A 21124-nucleotide genomic window follows, 5' to 3' on the forward strand; every position below is an offset into this window, starting at 1 on the left:
AATGCTAAGAGAAATAAGTCAGAGAAAGATTAATACTATCTGATTTCACTCATAAGTGGAATTTAAGAAACAAAACATAGGGACGAAGGGAAAAAGAGAGAGAAAGAAACATACTCTTTTTTTTTTTTTTAAATGATTTTTTATTATATTATGTTAGTCACCATACAGTACATCCCCGGTTTCCAATGTAAGGCTCAATGATTCATTAGTTCTGTATAACACCCAGTGCACCATGCAATACGTGCCCTCTTTACTACCCATCACCGGTCTATCCCATTCCCCCACCCCCCTCCCCTCTGAAGTCCTCAGTTTGTTTCTCATAGTCCATAGTCTCTCATGTTTCATTCCCCCTTCTGATTACCCCCCCTTTCTTTATCCCTTTCTTCCCCTACTGATCATCCTAGTTCTTATGAAGAAACATACTCTTAACTATAGAGAACAAACTGGGGGTTACCAGAGGGGAGGTGGGTGGGGGGATGGGTTAAATAGGTGATGGGGATTAATGAGGGCACTTGTTGTGATGATCAACAAGTGTATGGAATTGTTGATCACTGTATTATACACCTGAAACTAATATAACACTCTATGTTAACTGACTGGAATTAAAATAAAAACTTAAAAAAAAGAAAAAAAACTCTCCTGGAATTAATAAGCAATTATAGCAAAGTTGCAGGATATAAGGTTAATACACAAAACTCAATCACTTTTCTATATACCAATAATGAACATGTGGAATTTAAATTAAAAACATGGTATCATTTACATTAACACCTGAAAAAATTAAATATTTAAGTATGAATATAACTAAATAAGTACAAGATCTATTTAAGGGAAACTATAATACTCTGATGAATTAAATCAAAAAACTAAATAAATGGGGAGACAGTCCATGTTCATGGATAGGAGAACTCAATACTGTCAAAGTGTCAGCTCTTCCCAATGTGATCTATGGATTCAACACAATCCCAATCAAGATCCCAGAAAATTATTTTATGGATATTGACAAACTGATTCTAAAGTTTATATGGAGGGGTGCCTGGGTGGCTCAGTCGTTAAGCATCTGCCTTCGCCTCAGGGCATGATTCCAGAGTCCTGGGATCGAGCCCCACATCAGGCTCCTCTGCTGAGAGCCTGATTCTTCCTCTCCCACTCCCCCCGCCTGTGTTCCCTCTCTCGCTGGCTGTCTCTCTGTCAAATAAATAAAGTCTTTAAAAATAAATAAATAAATAAAGTTTATATGGAAAGGCTCGAATGAGCCAACACAATATTGAAGAAGAAAAAAGTTAGAGGACTGATGCTACCTGACTTCAAGATTTACTATAAAGCAATGATTATCAAAACAGCATAATACTGGTGAAAGAAAAGACAAATAGTTTAAAAGAACAGAATAGAGAGCCCAGAAATGGACCCCCATAAATAGAGTCAACTGATCTTTGACAAAGGAGCAAAGGCAACACAATGCAACAAAGACAGTCTCTTCAACAAATGGTCCTGGAACAACTGGACGTCCACAAGCAAAATAAATCTAGACAAAGACCTTCTGCCCTTCATAAAAATTAACTCAAAATGGATCACAGACCTAAATGTAAAATGCAAAACTATAAACTTCCTAGGAGATAGCATAGAAGAAAACTTAGATAACTGTGGGTATAGGAATGCCTTTTTAGGGGCACCTGGGTGGCTCAGTCGTTAAGCATCTGCCTTCGGGTCAGGGCGTGATCCCAGGGTTCTGGGATCGAGCCCCACATCGGGCTCCCTGCTCCGCTGGGAGCCTGCTTCTTCCTCTCCCACTCCCCCTACTTGTGTTCCCTCTCTCACTAGCTGTCTCTCTCTGTCAAATAAATAAATAAAATCTTAAAAAAAAAAAAAAAGAATTCCTTTTTAGATAAAACACCAAAGACATGAGCCCTGAAAGAAATACCTGATAAGCTGAACTTGATTAAAATTAAAAACTTCCACTCTTTGAAAGATAATATCAAAAGACAAGCCAGGGGCTGGGAGAAAATAGTTGCAAAAGACGGACCTGATAAAGGACCGCTATACAAAATGTAATAAGAATTCTTAAAATCCAGGAATAAGGAAATAACTCCATTAAAAAATGGGCTAAAGACCTGAAAAGCCATCTCACTAAAAAAGATGGCAAATAAACATATGAAAAGATGATCTACATCATATGTCATCAGGGAAATGCAAATTAATACAATAATTACACGTCTATTGGAATGACCAAAATCTGAAACAGTGATGACACCAAATGCTGGTGAGGATACGGAGCAACAGGAACTCTCATACATCGCTGGTATGAATACAAAATGTTACAGACATTCTGGAAGACAATGTGGTGTTCTAAGATTTAATATATTCTTACCATACGATCCAGCAATTACGCTTCTTGCCATTTACCCAAAGGAGTTGAAAACATTATGTTCTCACAAAAACCTGTACATGTATGTTCACAGCAGTTTTATTCATAACTGCCAAAACTTGAAAGCAACCAAGATGTCCTTCACTAAGTGAGTGGATAAATAAACTGGGGTACATCCAAACAATGGAATATCATTCAGTGCTAAAAACATGAGCTATCAAGACATGAAAAGACATGAAGGAACTTTAAATGCACATTAATAAGGGGAAAAAGCCCGACTGAAATGACTATATACTGTATGATTCCAACTATATGACATTCTGGAAAAGGCAAAACTATAGAGATAATAAAAATATCAGTGATTATGAGGATGCAGGGCAGGAGAGAGATGAAAAGGCTGAGCACAGAGGAATTTTATGGCAGTGAAAATACTCGGTATGCTATTACAATGATGCGTATATGTCATTATACATTTGTACAAACCCATACAGACCATACAATACCAAGAGTAAACCCTAAAGTAAACTAATATGTGTCAATGTAGGTTCATCCCTAGCAACAAATGTAGCATTCTGGTGAGTGATGTTGAGAAGGGGGAGGCCATGCACGTATGGGAGCACACAGGAAATCTGTGTACCTCCCTCTCAATGTTGTTGCAAACAGAAAACTGCTCTTAAAAAATGAAATCTTAAAAACGTATACAATAAATAGCTTGAGAAGAAGGGGTAAGACAGAATTGAGAAAGTGAAGGGATTCCTCAGGAGAAGAGACGCTGCCCACCTACCGCAAGAACAGCTGCATTATTCTAGCCACTAGTGCAGAAGTTTAACTGCATCTGAGTCATCACATAGGAAAACTGGATTTCTCTCCTCTCTACAACACAGGAAACATAGGAACTATAATGCGTTATTTTATTTCTTATGGAAGCTCATAAATTAGGGTTTTTTCTTAATCACTAAACTTCTTAAATTTCCAAGTCAAATTTTCCTGTCTCCCCACCCCAGAACATGTTGCATGTAGTTAATTATTCTGTATTTCCAGATACATTAAAAACATGCAAATTCAGATGATTCAGATTGACCAAAAGATGTTTAAATTTGGGATGGAGGGAATTGGAGAATTTTGCTCCTTTCGGGAAAAGGTGCTTGGAGTAGAGGAAAGATTGGTTCTGTCATCAATATTTAGACACCCTCTGAGTGAAAAAACTTAACCAAATATAGTTTGGTTATAAAATATAGTACATCTCATATTAGTTTCTTTCAATGATTTATCTACTGAGGTACATATGAATATAACCAGTTAGTGACTGTCTCACAGACCTACAGTATAAAGTTCCAGCAGACTTAGATAATTCCTAAGCTGTGTATTCCAGCTATCCTGTTTTTCAGTTCCCAACTTTCTAGTGTTCACAAGTTTTAATCCTGTATCCAGAGAGGTACTTCATCTAAATACTGAAGATAGACATGAATCATCTGTGTAAGTAAAACTTGCCTTACTGTAAATATTTTTAAAAGGTAAAGTATCCAATTTTATTTTCAGAGATTTAAATGGAAATGTCTCTGGGAAATCAATCTGCCATGGATGGAGTAAAGATTTTACTGTGTACTGTATAGGAGCCAAACCCTATACAACGGTCACATAAAGTAGATGCTCAATAATGCCCATAAGCCAGAGGAATGCTGGAAGGAGAAAGGCAAAGAAACAGACAAATAGTGTTTGTATAAATTACAGATCAAGATTCTGGTGTAAAGAACCAAAAACTTTCTACCAGATTCCAATAATAGTCTGGAAAAAAGCTACCAAATAGGTTTAGATCCGCAAGAATAACTGCCAAGCACGCAACTACCTCCAAACTTTAAAAATACAATATACACGTTTTTCCCCCAAGGGAAACTCTATTTATACAGAACTTCATACAGAAAAAATAGTTGACGAGACTGGGTGAGGGTGAGGAGGAAAGGGCTGGAGCCCAACTTGCTGAAACTTCCCAACCCCACCTTAAAATGCACAGCACCCCTGGGCCTTGGAGGAACAGAGCTAGAAAGCCTCTGCCCAAAAGGACACTCAGGATTAAAGACAATACATATTTGCAAAACACTAGCATTATGTTTTTTGGTGGATCAGTCGGTTGAGCATCTGCCTTCAGGTCAGGTCATGATCTCAGGGTTCTGGGATGGAGCCCCACATCCAGCTCCCCGCTCGGCGGGCAGCCTGCTTCTCACTCTCCCTCTGCACCTAACCCCGCTCTTGCTGTCTCTCTCTTTCTCTCTCAAATAAATAAAATCTTTAAAAACCAAAAACACTGCAATAGCTATTTAATACTACTTAGTTCAAATCTGCAATCTTAAAGTAGACTCAATGTTGAGGTTATAGTTTAACTAAGTTCAAATTTAACCAGTGAGTCTAGATTTGACACTTAAAAACTAACCTACTTCTTAGTTGTGAAGAATTAAGAACATAGCCTCTTATTGACCTGCTCTTTCAGTCAGATACAAATACAGTGTTTAAGCACAGGCGGAAGTACATAATCGTTCAAGTACAAATTCTGAGTTTTCATTGACTAGAATTAATACACTTAGCCGGTGCAATCCGATAGGGCAGTCACTAGTGACGTGTGGCCACTGGGCACCTGAACTGCGGCTGGTCTGCACTGAGATGTACACAAACTCTAAAATACACCCTGGATTTCAAGGGCTCAGTTAAAAAAAAAAAAAGTAACTGCTGTAATGATATTTTTAGTATACTGAGTTAAATATATGACTTTTACCTTTTTCTTTTTACTTCTTAAATGTGACGACTAGAAAATTTTAAGTTACATATAACTCTTTTATTTCTATTAAACAAAAAAACTACACTAGAATATCTCAAGAATGCCTCTTCCAAGACTAACAGTCAAAAACAATCATTTTCACTACTTATAAAGTAAGGATTATTTCTCTTACATCTCTGGCATTAGAGATATCTTGAGGCTAATATATTTTTGAACCTCCCCCTTTTTTTTTTTTTTTGCAATAACCACTGCCATTAATTTTTTGAACTCGAAACCAGAACATCCTCTTATTTTTTCTTAGGTTTTAAAAATTTTATTTTTTAAAAGTTAACGTGTACATAAGAGGAAACTGAAAAACACAAGAAGCAAAGAACAAAGTCATCCATAATCACAAGCACTTTATAGTTTGACTTCTAGGTCCCATGTGTGTATCTATACAAATAAGCATTTTAATGTAATTAAGATCACACACAGTTATGTATTATGCTTTTTTACACACCACGAATATTTACCATTTCAAAGTCCTCAAACTATGAGTATTTTGGTAACCAAGAATACACTACACCAACTCCATCCGAAAGAAAAAAAATGTAATCCTGCCTTTCTTGGCGACAAAATTTCATAAAAGACAAAAATGGCAACAGGCCTCTAGATAAAGATATTGGCAGTTACAATTATAATACTGCATTCCCTTAATGTTCAATTAAAACTGAGACAAAAAGTAACAGAGTACACAACGTATAACGCTTCTAAAAGAATTCATTATCCAATTTATACTATTCAAATATTAGCAAAGAGGTATGTTTCCATTGAAGCACTTAAAGTATTCCAAAGAGACGCACACACATTAACAGTCATCATTAAAATGTAAATATGAACACATCCACATCCACCTCTCCCTCTATACTTCCTTCTGCCCCCTGCAGAACTTCCTCTTATTAATCTAACATGCGACATTCTAACTGTTCTGTTGGAATGGGTGGAATTATCTCAACAACACAACTCACAGCAGAGGTATTAAAAGTAAAGAAATAATTAAAAAGGCAATTTATGTCAGGGAGATGGGAATAAAAGCCGAGGGGGGCAGTGGAAGTATGACAGTAGGGAAAGGGCTGGGGACTGGGGTTGCGGTCAAATCCTTCTCTAGCTTTACAGTCTGTAATCCTGGTGCTTCAAGGGAATGGCTTTCCCAGATAGCAAAATTCCTGAGAACAATGTGATATGAAGCAACAAGGGCTTTTTATTTTCCAAGGGCTCCCAGAATGAAGCTATGACCGTGGCAGGATCTGTCTCTATCAACGTCCCCAACTGTGTCAACTCCAAATGTGTCAGTGCGGGCCATAGCCTTGCAGCATTTCCACCAGGTAGCAGCTTGAAGAGCTCATTAACAGACTGGCTCCCAATAACATCCTCTTACAACTGCTTGTCTATGTCACCATAAACTTCAAACAGTAGGTCTGAGTCAATTCAATTAACTCCAATAATTCTACCAAGACAACAGATTAACATTTGAGTTAGGATCATCTTTTCTTCATAGGTTGTAACATGAAAAGGATGCTTTAAAAATATTATATTTATACTTATAAATACATACATAATTGAAAAGTGGATTTAAAACTAACTTGAATGATATCATATAGCTCATCCAGATATTTCAAAAGGAAAACATATATATTTAATGCAACTTCTATTTTTTTCACATAACATTTATCAGCAAAATATTTTATACTCTGTGCTGGCTTAATATTTTAATTTTTTTAATGTTTTAATGTTCTCTAAGAATTCCCTTAATATCTCCTTTCAACTCTTGTATGTGGGCAAGAGGGAAAGTAGCAGATGATTCCTTACCTTCTAAATAGAAATAACCTTATGTTTTAGTGACTAAACCAATCCTTTTCTATGCGTCTATAACCATCATTCTACCATTGCATCTAATAATGTCACGTTGTTTAACAACTGTACTTCTTAATACAATTCATTTTAATATTTGACAGAACATCACTCTCACTCTTTTAGAAAATGCTGCTTAGTACCATTCATCTATTCTTCCATAAAAATTTTAGAATCGCTCTGTCAAGTTCTCAAAATCTAACAGTCAATAAATTATGTGGATAACCATTTAGGAAAAAAACAAACTTAGCCTATCAAATACCTTATAATAATAATTTCCAGATCATATATATAAAAAAGAAATTATAAAGCATAAGAAATCTTGGCTTAGGTAAAGCTTTATAGTATGACATCAAAGACAGAAACCCTACAGAAAAAAATTAATAGAATTAGGCAATTCTAAATAATTGTTTATAAAACAACTGTATTTCCATTAAAACTAGTAGGCAAAAATTAAGGTAAACTAGGAAACACACAGAATTGCAACAAAACAGCAAAGGGTTAATAATATAGTTAATGTAGGAAGAGCTATTACAAAATAGTAAAATATAAATATCCTAAAAGAAAAATGAGCAAAGGACACAAACAATTTACAAAAAATGGAAATGTCTGCAAGTAGATGAAAAAATGCACAACCTAAATCATAATTAAAGAAATGCACATTAAAACAAATAATCAGACACCATATTTTTCACCTATCAGATTGGCAAAGATAAGCCTAAAAGTAGGGGAAATTAAAAAAAATAATAGTGCCCAATATTGGGAAAGTGTGAGGAAATGGACAATCCCAAATACTGCTGGTGAAAGTCTGGATCAACATAACTTTGGAGAGTACTTTGCCAATATATTTAAAAAATTGTTAAGAATGTACAACTACACTGGTACAGCAATTTCACTTCTAGGGCCACTTCCTAAGATTATAAATGGACATATGCTCCTAGATGTTTATACAAAGACATTCACCCATGCACTATTTACAAGGGTAAAAAAGTAAAAAACTAAATGTTATACGATAAAGGAGTCATTCCGTAAATTATGGTACATTTAATAGTAGACTGGATTTCAATGCAATCATTATGACTACACATTTGTTGATTTGTCATATTTAAAAAGGAAAATTTTAAGGATGAAAATCAAATAAAATATTGTATTATAAAGTTCTTAGTGTACCTAAATAATAAGAAAAATATTAAACGGCATAAAGAGAGAAATTGGCAGTAATATATTAAATAGTAGGGGAATTTAACACCCTACTTACTTCAATGTAAGAGATCATCCAGACAGAAAATCAATAAGGAAACACTGGCCTTAAATGACACATTAGACCAGATGGAGTTAACAAATATAAACAAAACATGTCACCCCAAAACTGCAAAATATATACTCTTCTCAAGTGCACATGGAACATTCTCCAGGACAGATCACATGTTAGGTCACAAAACAAACCACAATTAGTCCAGTAAGACTGAAATCATATCAAGTATCTTTTCTGACGACAACAATATGAAAAGAGAAACTGATTACAATTTCTGAAGAAAACTGGAGTTACAGTTTTCAGAAGAAAACTGGGGAAAACACAAACACATGGAGACTAAACAACATGCTCTAAACAACTAACAGGTCAACAAAAAAATCAAAAAGAAAAAAAATACCTTGAGACAAATGAAAATGGAAACACAACGCAGGAAAAGTAGTTCTAAGAAGGAAGTTCATAAAGATAGAGCCCTACATCAAGAAACAAGAAAAATCTCAAATGAACAATCTAACTTTACACATAAAGGAAATAGGAAAAGAAGAACAAAGTCTAAAGTTAGTAGAAGGAAGAAATAATAAAGGTCAGAGGAAATAAATGAAATAAGAGACTTAAAAAATAGAAAAGATCAATGAAACTACAAACTGGTCCTTTGAAAAGATAAACAAAAATGATAAATCTCCAGCCAGATTGATAAGAAAAAAAAAGAGAGAAGAAACAAATAAATAAAAGAAGAGAAGTTACAACTGACACTACAGAAATACAAAGGACTATAAAAGGCCACCACAAACAATTACATGCCAATGAATTGGAAAACCTTTAGAATGGATAAATTCCTAGAAACACAAAACCTTCCAAGATTAAATCACACAGAAATAGAAAATCTGAATCAACCAATTACAAGTAAATAAACTGAATCAGTAATTTTAAAACTCCCAAAATTACAAAAGTCCAAAACCAGACAGCTTTACAGATGAATTCTACAAAACATTTAAAGAAGAGTTAGTACTGGGGCACCTGGGTGGCTCAGTCAGTTAAGCATCTGACTTTGGCTCAGGTCGTGATCCCAGGGTCCTGTGATCAAGCCCCAAGTCAGGCTCTGCACGCAGCAAGGAGTCTGCTTGTCCCTCCCCATCTCCCTCTGCCCCTCCCCCTGCTCCTGCTCTCTCTCAAATAAATAAAATCTTTTAAAAGGGGGGGGGGGCATGCCTGGGTAGCTCAGTCAGTTAAGCATCTGCCTTCAGCTCAGGTCATGATTCCAGGTCCTGGGATCGAGCCCTGCGTCAGGCTCCCTGCTCAGTGGAGAGCCTGCTTCTCCCTCTTCCTCTGCCTACCACTCTGCCTACGTGTGCTCTTTGTCAAATAAATAAATAAAATCTTTAAAAAAAAGAGTTAGTACCTATCCTTCTCCAATTATTCTAAAATACTCAAGAGTAAGGAAAGCTTCCAAACTCACGAGGCCAGCGTTACCCTAATATCAAAACCAAAGACACCACAAAAAAGAAAATTATAAGCTAATATCCCTGATGAACAGAGATATAAAATATCTCCAACAGAATATTAGCAAACTGAATTCAACAATACATTAAAACGATCATGTGCCATGATGAAGTAGGATTTATTCCAGGAATATAAGGATGGTTCAATATCTGCAAATCAATCAATGTAATATACCACAAAATGAAAGATAAAAATCATATGATCACCTCCATACTTGCAGAAAAAACATCTGATAATTCATCATCCTTTATGATAAAAATTCTTAACAAAGTGTATATAGAGGGAGCATACCTCAACATAATAAAGGCTATAAATGACAAATCCACAGCTAACTTCATAATCGACAAGCTGAAAGCTTTTCCTCAAGATCAGGAATAAGACAAGGATAACCACTCTCACCACTTTTATTCAACATAGTATTGGAAATCCTGGCCACAGCAATTAGGAAAGAGAAAGAAATAAAAGGGCATTACTATTGGAAAGGAAAAAGTAAAACCATCAAAGTTTGCAGATGGCATGATACTACATATAGAAAGCCCTAAAGACCACAGAAAAAACTGTTAGAACTAATAAATGAATTCAGTAAAGCTGCAGGATACAAAATTAACATACTAATAACATATTAGTGTATTTCTGTACACTAATAATGAGCTATCAGAAAATTGCAATTACAAAATAATTGCAATTACATTTGCATCAAAAAGAATAAAACACCTAGGAATAAATTTAATGAAGGAGGTGAAAGATCTGTCCACTGAAAACCATAAGACATTGATGAAAGAAATTGAAGACAACACAAATAAATAGAAAGATATTCCATGTTCATGAACTGGAAGAATAGTTAAAATGCCTATACTACCCCAAAGCAATCTACAAATTCAGTGCAATCCCCATCAAAATATCAATTGCATTTTCCATAGAACTATAACAAAGAATCCTAATGTTTGTATGGAACTACAAAAGATCCCAAGTAGCCAAAGCAATACTGAGAAAGAACAAAGCTGGAGGTATCGTTGCCCCCTAATTTCAAACTATATCACAAAGCTATAGTAATTAACACAGCATGGTACTGGTATGAAAAGACACATACATTAATAGACTGGAATAGAGACCAGAAATAAGCCCACACTTAATATCATCAATTAATCTATAACAAAGGAGGCAAGAATAAACAATGGGGAAAAACAGTCTCTTCAATAAATGCTGGGAAAACTAGACAGCTACAGGCAAAATAAAATAGCATAATATTACATCACTATCTTACACTACATACAAAATTCAAAATGGATTAAAGACTTGAACATAAGAACTGAAACCATAAGACTAGAAAAAAACATAGGCAGCAAGCTCTTTGACATCAGTCATAGCAATATTTTTTTGGACCAGTATCCTGTGGCAAGGCAACAAAAGCTAAAATAAACAAATGGAATTACATCAAACTAAAAAGGTTTTGCATGATAAAAGAAATTATAAACAAAATAAAAGGGCAATCTACTGAATGGGAAAAGATACTTGCAAGTCATACAGCTGATAGGGGGTTAAAATCCAAAACATATAAAGAACTTACACAACTTAGTATCAAAAAAAACCAAACCTGATTTAAAAATGGGCAGAAGACATGAACAGACATTTTTCCAAAGACATACAGATGGCCAACAGATACATGAAAAGATGTTCAGCGTCACTCATCATCAAGGAAATGCAAATCAGAACCACAATGACATATCACCTCATACCTGTCAAAATGGACAGTATCAAAAAGACAAAAGAGTGAAAGTGTTGCTAAGGATGTGGAGAAAAGGGAGATCTTACGCAGTGTTGGTGGGATTGTAAATTGGTGCAGCCACTATAGGAAACAGTCTGGAGGATCCTCAAAAAATGAAAAATAGAACTACCATGTGATGCAATAATCCCACTTCTGGGTATTTATCTGAAGAAAACAAAAATACCAACTCAAAGAGATATCCACACACCTATTTTCACTGCCTCACTACTTAAAATAGCCAAGATATGGAAACAACCCAAGTGTCCCTTAATAGATAAATGGATAAAGAAGATGTGGGGTATGGGTGCTGGTGTGTATTTATATTCTATTATAATATTATTTATATTCTACTCTGTCATAAAAAAATGAATGAAATCTTGCTACTTGTGACAGCATGGATAGACCTAGAAGGCATTATACTTAGTGAAATAGGTCAGACAGAAAAAGACAAATACTGTATGATTTCACTTATATATGGAATCTAAAAACCGAACATACATATTCCCCCAACACACAACAGTGTTTTCCTAGTAAATGTACATGACTGCCACATACACTGCATAGAAGCATAGAAAGAGTTGGAAGAAATTTACACCAAAATGTTAATCATGATAAATCTCTAAACTATGGAATTACACGCGATTTTATTTAATTCTTGTCTCACTGACATTTTCTCATTTTTCTAAAATGAACATGTATTCTGTAACTTTAACAGCTGACGAAAAGAACTTCAGCAAACATAGGACTCAAAGATTGAGAAGTTATTGTGAACTCCACTTGCAGATGTTAAAAAATATATAAGAAAAAAGTTTATATCAAGTTTTTAAAAACTGGGGGGAAGTGTGGATGTTGATCTCCATTTATCCAACCTCCCGATTTTCTCCCTTGACCAAGGGATTCTCCCTTGGAATCCACGTCAACCTTGACTGGATTCCAATTTGAACATCCAACTGTAAAAAGGCATAATTTCAGACAACTGAGGAAGTCCGAACAGACTGAATATCAAATTATGTTAATAAAGTATTTATTCTGTTAACGTAATACTGGTATATCATAATTTTTAAAAGTCCTTATCTGTTGGGGAACATGACAATTTCTGTGATTTGCTTTGTAATAGTCCAGCCAGAGGTAAAAAGTGGGGAAGGATGAAACAAAACTCGCAAAATGAGCTGTTGTTCAATTGGTAGTCTTAGCTTTGCAAGGAGAACAAGTTCTAGAGCTCTGTTCCACAACAACACGCAGAGTTAACACTACTATACTATACGCTTTAAAATTACCAAGATGGTACATTTTAATGTGCTTTCTACCACAATAAAAAAAAAAAAAGACTAGCAAAATGATTGTAACTATTAATGCTGGGTAACAGCTATCCAGAAATTTATTTAAAAGTTTTTTTTTCAAAAAATGATGATCATACAGCACTGCCACATACCGAATCACGGGCAGATTTAATTTTGTTTAGATTGCTAAGGGGGAAAGAGAAATATATTATCAGTAATATTTTTTGAGTTAAACAGGGAGAGTAGTTTTAAACAAACTATCAGGAGAATAATTCAAATACCCTTAGTAGGGAAAACAAATGTTGGCTTTTTAAAGGCTTCTTATTCTGGCTTAGCTGAATTATGGTAAATAAAAATCTCACTTTTACTAACAATGAAGTTTAATTATGCAGAGTAATCACAATAGTAATTTGAAAAAATGATTTGCAATCAATAATAAGCACACTCCACAGATGAGTAATTTGAGAACTAAAAAGTAGGACTTGATTTTCTTTTCTTTCCAATCTGAAGGCTATAATTAGAATATAACAGTATCTTATAGCTATTTATGTTTGCACAGTGCTTTAGCATTCAGGTCAAAAAAACTGTGGTCTAGACATCCAGGATTTTATTGATCGACTCTGACTGCATAGCTTGCTGCAGCCTAGTAAATAATTTTCTTCCTCAAGGTTGCTCTGGGCCCCTCCTGCCATCCCGAGTGGAGTCACTCACATCACAGCCATTCACGTACTTTATCAGCCAGCTGATATTTCAGGGGAATGATTACAAGCCAAAACATTACTGAGACTTAAAGCAGCAAATAATGCAGATTTTTTTTTTAATTTTTTAAAGCTTCCCTTCAGCTCTTTAACTTATCCAGTAATTCCTTCATTCTATAAAACTGAGATCACTACTAACCCTGACAGAGTATCATGATATTAAACAGACAACATAGAACCACATATTCTAGATAACTGCAATCTAGAAGAAGCACTGAGACTGTGTCTAGCAAACAACAGATAGTCACAAATATTTATTCCCTTCTGTGTTCATTGCCTTTTATGTTCTTCGTTTTTAATTGAAAAAGCAGAGTTTGTTCTAAGAAGAAATTAGATAGCTATTTTTTGGTTCTGCTTAAGTCACTAGTTCTTCATTTAAAAAAAGATTTTTACTAGAGTTCTAGAAAGAGTTTCCGTTGCCACAAAGATACTGCTTTCAGTTAGTTGGCACATCAGTGCAGTGTGAATCTCTCGGTGCTGTAGGCAAACAGGCAGCGGGCTGAAGCTCCCTGGCGGAGGCTTCTCGGCCACGGTACCCCAGTTACCAGAAACGGAGCAAGACGTGGAAGCGGATCCAAGGCAAAAGCCAGAAACAGCCAGACTAGGAAGCCAGAGACCCAAAGAAATGGAAAGGGAGACAGAGAAAGAACCGAGGTAGAAAGAGAGAGAAGGGGAGGGACAGAAGGGGAGAAGAAGGGAAAACCAAGACCAGGAGAGGGACACGAGTGTGAGCGTGGAGTGAGCAGGAGAATAAGACAGGGCAAGAGAGAGCACGAGGGAGGAACGAGCAAGAGAAAGAGCGTGCGGCACGAAGACGTGCGTGACATGAGTGTGGATGAGAGTGAGCAGACGCGGACTACGTTAAGCTAGTGCCAATGCCATCAAGACTTCTGGCCTCTCATTATTTTTAAATGGCTTAAACCTACCTGAATTATCTCTGATTGTTCAGCCAAAGCCTTCCTCTGTGCCTCCAGAGAAGACACCTGTTGCTGATAAATCAAGCGTTGCTTCTCCCAGTCCAGTGATTTCTGACGAAATTCCTGAAGAGGCAATTAAGGTACTTAACTTGTGCTTCCCCTTGCTGTCCCCGCTTCCCGGGTTCACTTTTACTTTAATTTTTTCTCCTCCTCCCTGGGTACACACGCACCTTTCTTCCCAGCAGGAGCCCCATTACTCACTTACCTGATAGAACTGTAGAGCAATACTAAATTCCTGACATACTGTGCCTCTGGATATCTGTCTTTCTAAATTTAACACTCTAATGGTGAAGAGTATGAAACACACATGCTAAATCCTAGGTTTGTGGTGATTTTCATAGATTTGCTGCCACCTAAAGGTTGTCATCATTTTTAGTGATTTTTCAGAAAACTGATCTTAAGAGAACTAAAATCTCAAAATATGATTATAGGGAAATCCCACTACCCAAATTTTTGATATCCAAACCCAGAAATTGAACAGAACAAATCAGTTTTCAGGTAAGTCCCTGGGTAGCCAATTCTTACTTCTAGTATCTGAAGGTCAGGAACAAAATAGATTCAGGTAATGTAACACCCTTTAGTATCCACATTTTTACTATCTCAACAGAAGAACTGCAAGGACTTGAATAACAAGGGGATATCTGTACTAAATTCTAACAGATATTTGCAACCCAAAGCTAAACAGTCAAAATTAATGATGGACTTCCAGTTGATAAGAAAATGGGCCCAATATTTATGAAAATGGGGCAAATCAAAGGGATTTCTATCACTGTCCTCCAGGACCCTCAACTGCAGCAGTCTCAAGCTAGTTTGGGATAATCACTGTTCACCAGCTTTCTGATAGTCACGCACTCATTCGCTCTCCTATATGTGCCAGGAACTGTTCTAAGTGGTGGGGCTACAACAGTTAACAAAACAAAAAGTGAAGCCCAACTCAACTGGCAAAAGGCAACACATTCATTGTATAATACATTAGACGATCATACCTGTTTTGGAGAAAACGGAGCGCGGAGTGCTCAGAGTTGGGGGTTGCAATTTTAAAAAGGGATGGCATTTAAGTAAACCCCCAGGGCGGTGGGGATAAAGTTATACCACCCTGGGAAGGGAAAGGCAAGTACAAAGGCTCGAAGTGGAAGCCTCCTGGTAAGTTTAAGGGTAAGCAAGGAGGCTGGTGTGGCTCCAATGGAGTAAAGGGAAAAGCAGATAAAGAAAGGTCAGTTAACAAGGAGCGAGACTATGTACGTGATCAGGATAACTTCAGCTTTTAAGAGAAGGTACTGGAAGGTTTTTGTAAAGGAGAAGACATGCTCTGACTTACAACAGAATCATTCTGGCTGCTGTGTGGAGAAAAGAGAAGTCGAGGGTCACTTTAAGGCTTTCAGCTTAAAAAGCTGAGGAATGGAGTTGCCATTAAACAGGAATGGTATTGGGAGACGGGGAAGAGGAAACCAGGAAGTTTATTTTTGACATGTCAAATTTGACATAGCTTTAGACATCAAGGTGGAGCTGTGAAACAGCTGAAACAGGCAGCTGGAAATTGTTCTGTAGCAAAAAGGACAAGTCAAGACTAGTATATAAATGTGGGAATTATCAACATATATACAGTGCTAAAACCTACGAGACTGAATGATATCACTCAGGGAGTGAGCACAGATACGAAAAAGAAGAGGTCCAATGATACTTCCCCCCAGGGTATTCCAATGTTAAGAGGTTGGGGAGCAAAAGAGGTTGAGAAGGAGTAGCTAACAAGGTAGGGGAAAGCCCAGGAAAGCATGGTTGTTCTCTAAGTCAAATCAAGAAAGTGTTTTAAGGTGGAACTCATTGGTGACCTCCACGTAAATAGCTTCCATAGAGTGACGGGGCAAAAGCCTACTGAGTAGATGCCAAGAAAAATGGACAAAAAAGGAACTGGAGACAGGTACAGATGCCTCAAGTAGTTTAGTCATAAAATGAAGGGAAAAAATGAGGCAGCATCCAGAGGAAGCGAGAGGTCAAGAGAGGATATTTAAGAGGGGAGAAATCTGGATGGTGGTGGAAAACATCCAATAGGGAGGAAGCGAGGAAGCAGAAAAGAGAAGAATGGCTGGAGCCATGTCTTGGGGACAGTCCGGGGAGATTATGGAGTCAGTTCTACCAGCAGGAAGGCGGAGTATATGGACACAGATGCAAATAGGTGGGCAGACAGTGTTGGAAGTTTGTGAAAATTCTTTTCTTATTGCTTCCATTTTCTCAATGAAATGGAAAGCAAGATCATCACCCAACAGTGAGAATGTGGGAAAACGTGTTGAAAGTTTGAGAAAGGAGAAAGTATAAAATAGTCATTATGGAAAGTAGCAGAATGAGGGGAAATGTAGTATGATTCTGGGAAGCATTAGGAACTCTTTGAGGTAAGTGCCCATGAATTTAAAATGAGGCCAATCAGCATGGCTACGTTTTTCTCCAGCCATATTCTGCCAAACATGGCAAGTAGAGAGTGGGCAGAAATCTAGAAATAACTAGAGTTATGGTTTTGCTAAGCAAATATGATGAAGGAAGAGAGGGACACAGGAGCTGAAGGGGAATATAAGGAATGTAACCATGGAATTTAAGCTGTGTAAGGACTGACACGTGAGGACACGAGGTAGCTATCCAGCAGTGAAAAGGTGGCAGAATTCAATCACTTGGGGATGGGGTCAAGAGATTACTGACCGTCAAGGATTATTGAGACTACAGGGAATGAGCTGAAAAGAGAAGGATGGCAGTCAAAGAATGAGATGACTAAAAATGTGATTCCAGGAAGGCTGTAAGTTTGGTAATGATGACATCCAAGGAATGGCAGTGGGAATGGGTGGATGAGACAAGGAGGAGATCAAGATGTCCATGGAGGGGGACGCCTGGGTGGCTCAGTCAGTTAGGCATCTGCCTTCGGCTCAGGTCATGATCCCAGGGTCCTGGGACTGAGTCCCGCATTGGGCTCCTTGTCTGCTTTCCACTCCCTTGCTTGTGCTCTCTCTCCCTCTCTGACAAATACACAAATAAAATCTTTAAAAAAGAAAAAAAAGAAAAGAAAAAAGATGTTTATGGAGGAAAGCACACCAAGGAATTCAAAGACCAGAGTATTATAAGCATCATCCCTGTGGATACTGAAACCCTCAAGAGTTATGACAAGTGTAACACTGGAGAGAGTGACAATGCCCTGGGAACTGGAACCTTTGGGCCAGGAAGTAACCCAGGGATCAGAAGATGGCTACTTTGGTCGTATGTATACGTTGGGGGTACAGGCTGATGACATAAAAATCAAAGATGGGGTTTTGAGGTAGATATAAAAGAGAATGGTAATGAGGGACAAGAGGAAGATGAGGGGTTTGCAGAAAACAACCCAGGTATCACTGAAGATGGCTAAGAGGAAGCAGTATCTGCATAGCCCTCTGAGTCTAAGGTCTTCAAATGTATAAAAACATTAAGATGTAAAAGAACATTAAACAAAGAAATTATAATTCTAAGTAGTAATAATGGCATTTTTGTGGGTGAAAGGTCACTCTGACAAATTGTAAGCAATCCTAGAGAGATGTTGAACAATGTTTCTCAAATTACAATCAGCCAGGGGCAGTGGATACAGTGCAGAATCCTAGGTCCCATGTCATACTATTGGAGCAGAATCTCTGACAGCCTAAAAAGGACCTTGGGGATTCTTGGGTGCACTGGAGAACCAAGGGCATGGACAGAGGAGGGGAGTGGCAGATGCAAGGTGCAAGGGAAAAGAGTGACAGGCCTGTGCTGTTGCTTCAGCTACCTTTGGCAGTGCTAACTCGCCACCTCCCTTAAGTCATTTGGGAATCAACATATACAATAACTACAGAGTTACTCAGCCTTAATAAAAAAAAAAAAAAAGTCAGCGGTGCCTGGGTGCCTCAGTCAGTGAAGCGTCTGCCTTCGGCTCAGGTCATGATCCTGGGGTCGAGCCCCACATCGGGCTCCCTGCTCAGCGGGGAGCCTGCTTCTCCCTCTCCCTCTGCCTGCTGCTCCCCCTGCTTGTTCTCTCTCTTGTGTCAAATAAATAAATAAAACCTTAAAAAAAAAAAGTCAGCAAAGGGGGGTAAATGGCTTGCTACATCTAAATGGGAACTGAGGATAAACAATCTGATATGCACAGTACTCTGTACAAAAAGCCTTGTACTTTCAACATTTACTAAACCCCAACTCTATTAGGTGATAAATAAGACAAGGACACTGCCCATGGAGGACTGCTAGGAACTGGTGGTCAATATTTCTCAATATTGGCATTTTGGGTATAATAATTCTTCCTGTATGGAATGGCCCTGGGCATGTTTAGTGTCCCTAGTTCCTGTCCCCTCAACACCAGTTTCACTCCCAGTCATTTGAACAACCAAAGCAACATCCCCATACATTTCCAAATGCCCTCAAAGGGTGGTACTGCCGTACTGAGAACTACTGATAGCTAGTAACCCCATCAACCCCAGGAGAGCAGGTGATGCCAGGACGCACCTCTGAAATAGCTCCATAGCAGTCCTGGAGATGGCAGAAAATCGGTTTCAGAACTAGTACTATTAGAAACAGCACCTTCCTACAGGAAGGCTGACAACCACTATGAAGAAATTATTACTATGAACATACCTCTATTTTTCCAGTTAACCTCTCAATTTCAGACCGATCTTCCCTGTGATTTTTGGCATTTCCTCTGAAGTCCCTTATATGCTTTTTCTGTAGTTTTTCATAGCTTCTCTTCAGTCTGCCTAACTGTAGACACAGTTATTTCTAGACTTAAAATTTAAGAATTTGTAAACAGTGGTGGTGGAACAAATTGGTATCATGAAAGCAAGAACAGTGCTAAACAGTACTACTGAAAATAGACTGAGCGTGTTAGATTTGCAAATTAAATACAAAACATCAGACCTGCATATAAAAAATAAACACAAGAAGAGAAAGATATTGCATGGAAGAAAAAAACTGAGGGAAAAATATTCTTTAAACAAAACTTTAATTTCTATTACAACAGCCTTGCACTTAAGGACCCCATAAACCACACCCATGATAAAAGCAGCAAATAAAAATTCCTCTCCTCTGTGGTTCTTGAGGCATTCTCGTGTGGAACACTGATATCCAGTAAGCAGGAGAAGAGTATTGTGGAATTAAATAAAAATAAAAGCTGTTTTTTTCCCCAATCTGAAAAATAATATGAAGTTGCTAGAATTTTCTTACTTTTCTTATTTATCCCAAAATGCTTCTGAATACATTGGATTCTCCATTATTTAAAATCTAGTAACTGATTTAACTCAAAAATTAGAATATTTAATATAGGTTCCTGGTATCAATATTTCACAGTATTATACAAAAACAGCTTTATTTCTTTCAGGTACTCAACTGAGAAACACATTTTAGAATCCCTGTTTAGACGGTATCAAACATAATTCGACAAGACTTTGCCTGGATTTAAAGAACAGAGAAATGGATTTCTACACCGTACCTCCCATGGGTTGTATGCCTCCCACTTTAACAAGTACCAACGGGCACATTAACAAAATTCTAATGGTTAAAGAGACAGAACTATGCAACACATAATAGAATTAAAATCTCACTTCTTCATGTAGTTTCTTTAACTCCTGCTTATAGTCCATGGCCATTTCTTGTTTGACTTTTTCATGTTCTTCTACCTGTTGACGCAACATTACAACCTAGAAGCAAAAAGGTGATAGTATTTTTCATTATTGGCATTGAAACAATATCCCTGAAACATAAAAATAGGAAATAACCTTTGTGCTTATCCATAAAAACAAGTTCTCATCTGTATATGGTAATACCCCCACTTCTTAGAAAGTCAAACATCTAGTTATTTAATAATCCATAACACTGCCAGAAAGTGGAAAACACTGCCTTTCTAAAATTTCTAGGTTTAGATGAAAACTTGCTCTGTTTGATTTATTCTCCCCAATATTTTTTATTTAAAAAAATCATTAAAAAATTAAGATATACCAAGTTATAACAATCTTGGAAACTAAGAATGTTGAACAAAAATCAGAGAGGCTTCAAGAAAAAAATTATGTAAATCAAAGTACAGAATAGTAACGTCAGATGGAAAGACAGGAGGAGACTTGAAACTGCTTTACGATTTACCTCACTTCAGAGAAATCAGTTTCACCAACCAGAGTAAGGATATTATCCTAACCCATTTTTCAATGGCTTGATACCAGCCACAGTTGGTTCATGACCAGCCCTCACCTCCATCAATATCCATCAGTTTCTCTCTACGTCTCTCCATCACTGGTTAGAATTTCATCTATTGGGGCGCCTGGGTGGCACAGCGGTTAAAGCGTCTGCCTTCGGCTCAGGGCGTGATCCCGGCGTTACGGGATCGAGCCCCACATCGAGCCCCACATCGGGCTCCTCCGCTATGAGCCTGTTTCTTCCTCTCCCACTCCCCCTGCTTGCGTTCCCTCTCTCGCTGGCTGTCTCTATCTCTGTCAAATAAATAAATAAAATCTTTAAAAAAAAAAAGAATTTCATCTATTAATAAGTGAGGATGGAGAGGGAGAATGGGGAACACTAGGTAACGATCACAATATAGAATGG

At 37.3% G+C, this 21124-nt stretch overlaps 1 protein-coding gene across 10 annotated transcripts in view; it reads right to left on the bottom strand.

Annotated features, from left to right (window-relative positions):
* CEP63 (centrosomal protein 63) overlaps window positions 1-21124 on the bottom strand; it is a 57352-nt gene that overhangs the window by 17942 nt on the left and 18286 nt on the right. For all 10 annotated transcript variants that reach the window (XM_008708384.2, XM_040636789.1, XM_040636788.1 and 7 more), the window contains 3 exons: window positions 20134-20229; window positions 19172-19294; window positions 14507-14620 (listed from right to left, as the gene is read on the bottom strand). In XM_008708384.2, the coding sequence (XP_008706606.1) occupies window positions 14507-14620; window positions 19172-19294; window positions 20134-20229 (333 nt within the window). The remainder of the gene's footprint in view (window positions 1-14506; window positions 14621-19171; window positions 19295-20133; window positions 20230-21124) is intronic.

This window comes from Ursus maritimus, unplaced genomic scaffold, assembly GCF_017311325.1.
Source record: "Ursus maritimus isolate PB19 unplaced genomic scaffold, ASM1731132v1 scaffold_20, whole genome shotgun sequence".
NCBI classification, from domain to species: domain Eukaryota; kingdom Metazoa; phylum Chordata; class Mammalia; order Carnivora; family Ursidae; genus Ursus; species Ursus maritimus.